The sequence below is a fragment of the Vespula vulgaris genome, chromosome 2 (assembly GCF_905475345.1).
Source record: "Vespula vulgaris chromosome 2, iyVesVulg1.1, whole genome shotgun sequence".
In the NCBI taxonomy this organism is placed as follows: Eukaryota; Metazoa; Arthropoda; class Insecta; order Hymenoptera; family Vespidae; genus Vespula; species Vespula vulgaris.
The window spans coordinates 737,070-748,510 of record NC_066587.1 but is presented as its reverse complement, the minus strand read 5'-3'; the positions used below and the strand labels follow the sequence as shown (position 1 = coordinate 748,510).

At 33.1% G+C, this 11,441-nt stretch overlaps 1 protein-coding gene and 1 long non-coding RNA gene across 4 annotated transcripts in view; one reads left to right on the top strand and one right to left on the bottom strand.

The window, feature by feature from the left end:
• Positions 1-5,583: 5,583 nt before the first annotated feature.
• On the top strand, positions 5,584-8,131 carry LOC127073120 (cyclic AMP-dependent transcription factor ATF-2). Of its 2 annotated transcripts, none has more exons than XM_051014220.1 (7): positions 5,584-5,932; positions 6,026-6,119; positions 6,210-6,358; positions 6,419-6,750; positions 6,834-7,074; positions 7,178-7,520; positions 7,679-8,131. In XM_051014220.1, the coding sequence occupies exons 1-7, from the start codon at positions 5,882-5,884 to the stop codon at positions 8,113-8,115; spliced, it is 1,647 nt and encodes a 548-aa protein (XP_050870177.1). In that variant the 5' UTR covers positions 5,584-5,881; the 3' UTR covers positions 8,116-8,131. The 2 variants fall into 2 exon arrangements, with proteins under 2 accessions (XP_050870177.1, XP_050870176.1); XM_051014219.1 differs by having other exon boundaries at positions 5,585-5,932; positions 7,169-7,520.
• A 995-nt stretch (positions 8,132-9,126) lies between these two features.
• The window catches only part of LOC127073126 (uncharacterized), a 32,943-nt gene continuing 30,628 nt past the window's right edge, over positions 9,127-11,441 (bottom strand). Inside the window, exon 3 of one of the 2 annotated variants that reach the window (XR_007785671.1) lies at positions 9,127-9,810. This is a non-coding gene — a long non-coding RNA (uncharacterized LOC127073126). The other variant, XR_007785670.1, reaches the window with a different exon arrangement.

The following is an 11,441-nucleotide window of genomic DNA, read 5'->3' as shown; positions in this document are numbered from 1 at the left end:
TATGATCGATCGTATCACGTAATTCCCTCCACACACTTCTCATTCATGACGTTTGAGAATAAAAGAAAACAAAATGAAGAATATAAATATGAATGTTAACGTCAACTTACAACCAAGCTCGTCGAAGAATCTCGTTTGTCTGTTAGTGTCCAGACGATTCTCATCGTTCGAAGATATTTCTTCGTTATCTTGGAAATCTGTTAAGAAAAAGTCATAACTTTGAATTCTCAGTGAATTGAGAAATAAATATAGAAAAAATAAAAATATAAAATTGCAAATCGCATTATTATTTATACAAAAAAAAAGAAGAGAAATTAATTATCAGTTGGCCGTTTTTGAAATAAAAAGATTTTAATATCTCCGTTCTGTCTATTTTTTTTCTTTCTTTTTTTTTTAAATATGAAATTTTATCACCGTAATCATCAAAATTGTCGAATATATCAATTTATTACAAATAACTGAGCACATTTTCAATTAATTTACCTATTTCATTTTTACTTTTATTTATTTCTTTTTTCTTTTTTTCTTTATGTATGAAACGATCTATCTTAAAATAAAAAAAAAAAACTTTTCAATTATCAGATAAACATATTGGTTTAAAAAAATAATAGCTCTCGTTATCTCGACATATCTTTATGCCAAGAATGATAATCGTTACTTTATATTTTTTTAATAATAATAATAATAATAATAATAAAAAAGAAAACTCGTGAAAGAAAATAAAGTCGAAAATTTCGTAGAAATTTTTACGAAAGCGATTTTACTTACCAAATTTCGTTAGATATCGATCGTTTCTTCTATAATTGCCGTGACACGAGCCGATCAAGACAAAAAGAATGAAGAAGAACGACGATGTGGACGCAACCATTTCTTTTCGTCCGACAGCTGATAAAGATCCGGCGAAAGATTCACTCTCATTCACCGTTTCATTTTCTCACTATCGTCCGTCCTCTCGTACATGTTCGTACCTTCCCTCGTATTATTTATCACACACGACTTTTCCCGATTATTTTCTACTTTTACTTACGTTTACACGTTTTACTTCTCATCTAACACTATCGCTAACAAACAAACCTACGAATCTACCCCTTTTTTCTTTCCTCTGTCGAGTTTAAAAACACTGCGATTAAAAAGAGAAAACAAAAAACAAAAATTTTTTTTAGTAATTTGCTACTTAAATTTCATCTAATTCGAATAAATCATATACGTATTATGTATGTATATATATATATATATTTTTTTTTTTTTATAAAGGAATCACACGATTGTTTTTGTCGAAATTTTGTTTGTTTAAGAAAAAAAAGAAAAAAGAAAAAGAAAAAGAATGTTATTTCGTCGGTTTAATCGAGAGCTATCTAAGTATTTAATTATTTTATGATTCATAAAAAATTTATGAATTTAATAAACTATTCGATTTTAATTCGTTTATAATTGTTATTATTATATTTATAGTTATATTATATAATTAAACAATAGGAAAGTATATATATATATGTATATATATTTTTATAAATTTATATATTTTATATATATATCTTCGTAATTATATTATATAACTAAGCAGAAGAGAACAAATGTTTGCGAATGTGCTAACTATTCTTATTTACTTCACAAACTTCATACAGTACAGTATATAACTTAATAATTCTATACAACATAATTTAATCAATCCATTTATATACTATTCCAAATTCAAAATAAATTTTGTTATTTTTATAATAAATTGTCTCGACGAAAAACAATTCGCGGCACTTTGAATGGAACGTCCTATACACTTTCTTGACATTCGCTCGTTCCATTAAAAATTTCATATAAAAAAAACACACAAAGAAAATAAAATATATATATATATATATACACATATTTTCCTCGTACATTACAAACTATCATATCTATAAAAAAAAAAAAAAGACGAGAAAGAATCTTTTTTAATATTCGATCATCGGTGTGTATCGACTCTTGATAAACACATACATGACAGACATATACTCACACACGCACACATACGTCATAAACTTACACGTTCGTACATAAGTATATACATATTTCCTCGTTAACCGGTCGAGTTCACGAACCGTGGCGAAGCCGTTCAGGTACAGTCTCAATCAAAATTGGGACACGAAACCAGGCCACCGAAACAAGTGGCACGCCTTTTAGTGCCTCGTAACGTTGCGTTCGAATCGTCTTCTCCCTTCTCTACTCTTCCTGTCGATCTACATCCCCCCTTAAACCCCTTAGGTCCCATAGATCTCCCCTCACCCAACCACCCACCATCGCTACTCTTGTACCTTTAGTTATTAGTGAAAGTTAACCGGTAACTTTCGACTTTGACAACGAAGTCATTCGTTTGTAATGGTTCCTCTGGTTCTCTCTTTCTTTTTCTTTCTTTCTCTCTCTTTCTCTATCTCTCTTTTTTCGATTCGTCCGATGGGGAAATTCGAAGTGTCACTAATTGTTTTACTTATTAGAATTAAAGAAAGAAAAGAAAGCTTTCTCCTAAATCGAGTTTCCAAACTTGCATAGAATTTATCGTACGCGCGTTCGCTACTTTTATTTTTCTCAATACGTGTGTGTGTGTGTGTGTGTATGCATATAAATTTATAATTATACATGATTCCGCATTATAATAGAAAATTTCGCATTATTATAGAAAACATTTCTAATCTAACAAATTCGTAATTATATCTACGATATTATAAAAAAAATTTCTAAACTAACAAATTCGTATTATATGTACGATATTATAAAAAAAATTTCTAATATAATAAACTCGTATTATATGTACGATATTATAAAAAAAAATTTTTAATCTAACAAATTCGTATTATATGTACGATATTATAAAAAAAAAAAATTTCTAATCTAACAAATTCGTATTATATGTACGATATTATAAAAAAAAAATTTCTAATTTAACAAATTCGTATTATATGTACGATATTATAAAAAAAATTTCTAATACAACAAATTCGTATTATATGTACGATATTATAAAAAAAAATTTCTAATACAACAAATTCGTATTATATGTACGATATTATAAAAAAAAATTTCTAATCTAACAAATTCGTAATTATATGTACGATATCATGGAGAAAATTTATAAAAAAAATTCGTAATGATATGCACGATACTACATAGAAAAAAAAAAATTTGCGATGGAACAAACTGTGTGATTGTATAGGCGATGTTGTAAAAAAAAATTTCTAACGTAACAAAATTCCTAATCCGTATATGCGACAGCGTAAAAATATTTGTAACAACTATATATATATATATATATATACATACATACGTACATGTATACATAAAGAAAAAATTGTAGGAAAATCGTTTTAATCTACATGAATAAATATACCCTATATATAACCAACCATACGTATATTCCAATCTACGAATATCCCTTTAAAAATATTTATAAAACAAAATCTTATATCAATATTTAATATCGAACGTACGACTAAACACACGATAATCCTAATCGCTAATATCAATTTTACCGTTCACAGGAGATCCCGATTTATATCGATCGACCCGCTTTATCGAACCGTAACAAAAAACATACTTAGAGTTGTGAATAATTCTCCCTCTCTCTCTCTCTCTCTCTCTCTCTTCCTTTTTGATTACCTATTAAACCTAACTCACTTATGCTTATAATTTACTAGCACGGAAACGTGACTACGCCCAGTAACTATTTCACGTTCGACTTGAGGAAGAAAAAAAAAGAAAGAAAAGAAAAGAAAAGAAAAGAAAAGAAAGGAATTATAAACTCGTATCGATGATTATTTTTCGATTGCAAGAAATGAAAAAGAAAGAAAAAAAAAAATGGGCAAAAAATAAATTTAAAAAATCGAGATAATCGAGATAATCGAGAGAGAAAGATAGATAAATAATATCGAAATCTTTGGAAGGAAGTAAGAAGAGAAACATCTCTTAGAGTCTCCGGTGTCTCACCTGGATTTCTAACGAGATCAAGGTCGCCGACACGGGAACTGAATATCGAAAGAATAACCAAGATCACGGCCACGCGAAAGCCCAAGTTTCGATTATTTTTTTCACGATCGAGACGAGAACAAACGAAAGAAGAAGGAGAAAAGTAAAGAATCATTGTTAGATCTTCTTATCCATATCTCTCTCTCTCTATCTATCTATCTATCTATCTATCTATCTATCTATCTATCTCTTTCTTACACATCACACACACTTTCTCGTTTCTTTTCACCACTGAACAACACTTATTCTCTTCTATTATTTTTCAATACATACATACATACATACATACACACACACATGTGTATATATATATATATGTGTGTATACATACTTTGTTATATTATTACATTCTCTAATACTTGAATACGAAGGAAGACGAAAGTACAAAAATATCATAGAGACGATCACTTTGAAAATGAATCGCGTCGATTTCAGATATTAAATTTAATTTTTCATATCTTATTTATTATAATGTTATATAAAGAGATATATTATAAGATAATCGAGGATCGTCGATTTTCGAATTTTCGGGTACTTTCTCGAGGAACGAATGTGCGTGTGAGAATAGACCACCGCGAGACGCGAGTGACTACTGATGAGGAACGGAAACGCATCACCATCCAAGACCACTCTCTTCGAATCGTCCTGATCTCCGTTACCTTTCGTTACCGTCCGCAAAGCCCTTCTCCTCACTCTCTCCCGATGGACCACAGACGACGACGACGACGACGACGACGACGACTCTCCTCTAAAACGTTTGTTTTCTCTTTTTTCCTTGTAAATTACTTCTACCTACTTACTTGACTCTAGACGAGTTAATTAATTAGTTATTTATATCGTTCGCGTTTATTACATTGAGATCGAAATAAATTTTCATACTTTTTCGTACATGAAAGTTAATGTTTATATACGTGTGTGTGTGTGTGTGTGTGTGTGTGTGTTTAGTGTATTATATATATATATATATATATATATATATATATGTAATAAATGCATATAATAATATATATATAATATACGTATGTGTGCGTTCAGTGCGATACGAATATGTTTTTACGAATCTTTTTTATTCATTCTTTCGACGATAAAAGTATAAAAGTTATATGAGGTTTTTAGCTTGTACTGTACTTACAATACGATCGTGTCTATTTGATACACTGACCGCGAACCCGCAAATCCCGAAACTTACTTTCATAGAAAGTCACAATCGCTCGAAGAAACAATCCGTTTTCTTCAACGTGCGGTTTCACTTCGCTCGAAAGATAGGTCATCGTTGAGAGAAAATTCAAATATATTTAGAACGTCTTTAAACTTTATATTTTTCTTAAACGTTGTGTGGTTTTCTTGTTGGAACGTTTATCGATTAAAAATTATATTCGATCTTTGTCATAAACTTTTTCTTGCGACAAGTCGATAACGTAGGTTACGTTTTACCGATCTTGATCCGTAATTCGCTCTAGCGGTCAATGGTGGAACTTGAAGATGATATCAATCGTAAGATAAATATCAAAGTTTTCTTCCTTACCGACTAATTAAAACGACAATTATTTTTTATAGGTACCAGGTAGCAGCACGATAATGTTTGCTATAGTGTGTTTAAAAATGATCATAACCCAACCGCTACAGCAAACTGTCAAAAAAGGTTAACGACGAACTTTGTTCGTCCAAGTTCCCATTCGTCGAATGTGTGATAATAATTTTTGTCACGTTCGTACTCGCGTGTTCGCGACAATGTATACAATTTTGAATGAAACAATAATTGATGTACCTTCAACGATATCATTGTTATTTGTTATCGACGTATCGTTGTACCACCTGTAAATGTAGAATTGTTTGAACTCTTACAGTTGAAGTCTGTTTGAGCAAAATCAAAAAAGTAATAATAATTATGAGCGATGTTCAAAAACTTTTTGCTTGCACGTCATCAGGCTGCAATATGGTAAGTTCCTTTGAAGCCGTAAAGATAATTCTTGTGTAAACGCTAGAAATAATATTTGTTCAATTTCTTAGTCTTTCTTCTTCTTTTTCTTAGAGTTTTACCGATGAGGATCATTTAGCGATTCATAGGAAGAAGCACGACATGGTCTTGAATCTTGAAAATAATGGAAAAAATACTGGATTTGTAGGTAAAGGTTTAATGTATTTTAAGACTGCGTTGTCGGATATGCCGATAAACGATATGATACGTTGGCGTTAACGTTTTGTGATATACGTAGCTGATCAAACACCGACTCCGACTAGATTCATTCGTAACTGCGAGGAAGTGGGATTGTTTCAAGATTTACAAAATGTTAATCCGTTCGAAGAGACTTTTCGAAGAGCCGTGGAAGCAAGAAATACCGGAACGCTTAGTGTACCGGGAGAGGTAAAAGAATTCATAGATTATTAAAAATGTTCTAAGCGACGCAATGGCATTAACTTTTAGGTGGAAAGTACGGACGATACTTTGCATACTCCTCACATATTTCCGCATATCGCAGATGTACTGTCGGACGGTACTCACATTCTCTCTGAAACTAACCAGGAATGTTCTACTTCTATAGCAGTCATAGACAAAACTACGTCTAACGAAAGATCTTCTGTGGAAACGCAAACGTGTTCCGATTTAAATTTACATTTAAGCGAGTCTCATCTTATGAAGGAGAATACGCTTACGTCTTCCAAAACCACTGCTCTGCACGCAGAGAGTATTGTTCTGCAACATTTAAACGTGTCCGTCACTCCTAAAAAGATACCTCTACAATCTTCTTCGAAATTGTAAGAAACGGTTCCTTTCCAAAACTTTTTTTCTATGACGGAGCCACGATTAATAATGCTATTAATTGAAACGTTTCATAAAGATCCATAAATGGGGAAGAGGTCGAATTACTGTTGAAAACAGCGGATGGTAAATTGATGCAACTTTCTGCCAATCCAATATGCGAATCTTCCCAAGCGTCCAGCTTATCTCCTTCCCAGGTTTCTACCATCGAACACACAAGACAACAAAGCGTACTCGTGAGATCTGAATTTCCTCGTAACGTGGTACCGGTTATAGAACCGAACAAAGCTCTATCCTCTAAAATGACTTTTGCAAAAATGGTAACGCGTTATCCTTTTTTATCAAAAAAAAAATATATATATACAAATTAATATTAACCAAATTAATAAAGTTATACGCTCTATTTAAATACAGAAATTACAGCAGGTTCTAACGAAGAAGGTAAACGCTATCGAAAACGAGAAATCTCCCGAAGCAATAATAAAACAAAATACCACTTCTCAACCTTATGAAAAGGAAAATCCAAACGAGAGCATCGATCAGCATAAAAAGAAAGAGCTTCTCGAACGTAATCGTGCTAGTTCGATGCGTGCCAGAGCGAAACGGAAAGCTTGGATTCAACATTTACAAAAAACCGTGACTAACGTTAACGAAACTAACGCAGCTTTGCAATTGGAAGTAAAAGCCTTGCGTAACGAATTGACGAGATTGAAGACTCTCTTACTCGCTCACAAGGACTGTCCAATAACGAAAGAGATGGAAAAAGGTATGGGGGGGGGGGGTTGATGAGAAAAAAAGAAAAGAAATTTCAATCTCCATTACAATCTATCAATTTCAATTCCTTATTTTTAATGATTAAGAAAATGTTTATTTTTCTTTCTTTCTTTTTATATATATATATATTTTTTTATATTTTACTTCCAGGCAATGGCGTAGTACTAGGAACTAAAATAATATCGGTGAATACCGATTCGATTGATACTGCGGGATCAGCTAATAATACTCCTCCGATAAAAGCCTTGACAACTTTTGTTCCGGACGTATCGACAAAAAAATTGACCTCGACAACGAAAAATCCAATAATATTGCCGAAGGTCGTTGAACGTCCCGTAACAACGACACCCATTATCACGAGCGGAACTATCGTAAAAAATATCCCTGCGATTAAGTTAGTCGAGGTAACGCATTTTATAGCGGAAAAGGACAACGAGGCGAAACAGCAGCAAATCATGATCGTACAAAGTCCAACCATTAGAAGATCGGACGAGACGATGCAGCAGCCAAGGAGAAAGATCATACGACTGAATCCTAATTACGAGATTAGGCAAACCACGTCGAAAATAACAACGACGACAACGTGAACATATCAACTAAATATTAAATATCGAGTGAATGTTTCTTTATTTTTCTTTTTTTTTCTTTTTTCTTTATAAACAAATTCCAAAGCTATTTAATTCGTTATTATTTTAAAGTGAACTCTCGCGAAGGACGGAGAGAGGAAGGAGAGACGTATGTGTATGTGTGTGTGTGTGTGTATATAAGCTTTGTATATAATATTTACTTAGTTTATTAAATTAACATCGAGAGACTTTCTCTGATCGTTATTAGAGAGTGCATTATATCGACACACAGTGTGCCTGAACTAAACTACTCTTGTAAATATTTTAACTATGCATCTCTGATATAGCCTGGTAGCGTAGAAGTTGTTAACTATTGAGATACAATTCTCTTACCACGTGAAACAACAAAATCATTCGTACGATATTTAAACCAACTGCTGCTTCGTAGAAATTCTCTCTCGGGAAAGAGAGAGAGAGAGAGAGAGAGCGAGAGAGAAATGTGAAGGACAAAGATATATATATAAGTATTTTTTTTACATACATTTATTTATTATAAATAAAAAATATTAGACATCGTTTCGAAAAAATATTCATCGAATTTTATTTATTATTAAACCCTCTCAACTTATAACAACAATAATATTAATACTAATATTAATATTAATAATAATAATGATGATGATGACGACGACGATGATAACGTAATAAATTAACAATAGTAAATATAGTAACAAAGTTTTCAACGATCGAAAATTCCTTGTTAACGATCGCATTTAATAACAAATCTCCTTGACAAAGAAAGACGCGGAGAAGGAGAGACAAGGAAATTCACTAAGTATAAGCAGGATGAGACGGATAGACAGAGAAGTAGAACGAAATATCACAGAGAGAAACAGTCTGCGCGTCTCTTTACATAGTTTTAAGGGAGCATTGTCCTTTTCGTTGAAACTTTGCAAATCGCTTGTTAATAAGTATGATAAGTACGACTAAATGTATTTCGAAAGTTTTACTTTCAGAGAAATCATGTATAATCGTTTAGAGGGACAAAGAGAATAATACTTTATTCTTCTCATTGTTAAGTTGTTTCAGCTGAATGATAGACAGTGAACAGAATGAAATGAAAAATAAAATAAAATAAAAAATTAAGAGATTAACGCGTACAGAAAAATATAACAGACAGACAGACAGAGAAAAACAAAGAGAGAAAGAGAATATAAATATACATCTCTCTCTCTCTCTCTCTTGTTCCTTGTTAACAAGATCTAACTTCGTCCTTCTTCATGGTGTTGTACGTGTCCTCCTGTGCGTATTAACTAGTCTTTCTTCGTCCAATCGCGACGAAGAGGAGGAAGATACGAAGAAGCACGCGCATGGCGCCATTTTACAAAGAGAAGGGGAGGGAGAGAGAGAGAGAGAGAGAGAGAGAGAGAGAAAGAGAGTAAAGCAGGAGTCCTCTTCGAATTTCTCTGTTCACGATGATTCTGTGACCCTCGGGCCCTTATCAGTTCTCCGTCCAGTCGTTTAACGATTGTACACCGGACAGGAGAATGATAAGGGGCTTTGGGCACGCGTTTTATTTCCCAAACGAACCGCAACACGTAAAAAACCGGAAAGAACCCGAAGCTGCGTATGTGTGCGTGTACGTTTCTCTCTCTCTCCACATCGACGACGATTATGACGAATCCAACTATTCCTTCCTCATCCTGCTGCTGGAACCTGTAAAAAAGAAAAAAGAAAAGAACGACGAAATCGAATGAAATATCGAATAACTATCTATCTGATGGATTTAGTTATTATTATTTTTGTTTTCTTTTTGTAGAGTACGATCTTTAATTTCTTGTCATTTTATCTTGTTATTACAAATTTTGCCCGTTCGAAGGATAATTTCAAGAGGGACAAAGTGATTCTCTCTTTCTCATTCTGTCTCTATATCTCTCAATGATATATTACCGTAACTCACGTTCAAAGCATAAGGTACCAGCTGAGCGTGTGTGAGTGAGTGACGAGTGAGTGAGTGAGTGAGTAAGAAAGAGAGAGAGAGAGGAGACATCTATCGTATTATCGGTTACTTTGTAAATATTGTCAATGTCTTTCCTATATACAGATAAGACGCGTAGCCGATAACAGTAAATAAACGAACGTAGGTTACGTGCATGCGTAACGTGTATTCGAATTTCAGGAAATTCTCCCTCAAATATACAATCAAACAATGTACATAACCTACGTAACGTTCTCTCTCTCTCTCTCTCTCTCTCTCTCTCTCTCTCTCTCTCTCTCTCTCTCTCTCTCTCGTCTTTATCGATAACATTTTTTTCAAAACACTATCGGTAAAACAGTTTTTATAATATTGTTATTTTATAATATGTATATATTTTTTTTATTAACTTTTATTTTCTCGTTTACTCTATCTTTCTCTCTCTCTCTTGAGAACGATGTAGTCAGGTCGCCATGGGTCAAGCGTACGAAAATAGAACGACGAACGGGTGCAGGTGCCCGAATTTTACATCCCTGAGATACACACACACACACGTCGAATATGTATGTGTGTTTGAGAGAGAGAAAGAGAGAAGAAACTTATACGAATCTCACGAAAATTTAATGTGGCCTAGACAGCAGCAGCAGCAGCAGCAGCAGCAGCAGCAGCAGCAACAGCACAGCAACAGCAATAGTAGTAGTACTAGTATATTAGTACTAGCAGTAGTAGTAATAATAACACTACTAATAATTGTTTAGTAACAATAGTCTAGTAGTAACAATACTAGTAATAATATTATTGACAATAATAGACGCATCAAAGAGAGTATCGTTGTTTGTGAGAATATCAAAGACAAAGATCAATTAAATGGTATTATTATTCAGCGTGAATCTTATCGTAAAAGACACCATCACCAGCACCATCATCATCATCATTATCATCATTATCATCATCATTACTTCTACCACCACCACCACCACTATCACCATTAGTGCACAAGCTACGTTGTCGCTGGTTTAAAGTGATAAAAACGATTCGAAACGTCACGTCATTCGTTCGTGAAACATCTCTTGTCGAAAATCTATAATGAGTACACTAGTAGAACGATGATCCGTACTTTCTCTCTGTTTGTCCGTCTATTTCTGCAAATACTGAAATCGACCGACCTTATTTTTATAACCGTACGAAATCTTTCAAAATGGCGAACTTGGTACGTACGCGTACGTTCGCGAAAAATCTCATTCTTAATACAGAATAAGGGAATGGAAAGTAACGTTGGATGTGCAAAAGTTCCTAGGTGATATCGAAAATCGATTGCTCTTAATTTTCAAGAATATTTTCGGGCCAATATTTCTCTCTTTCTCTCTCTCTT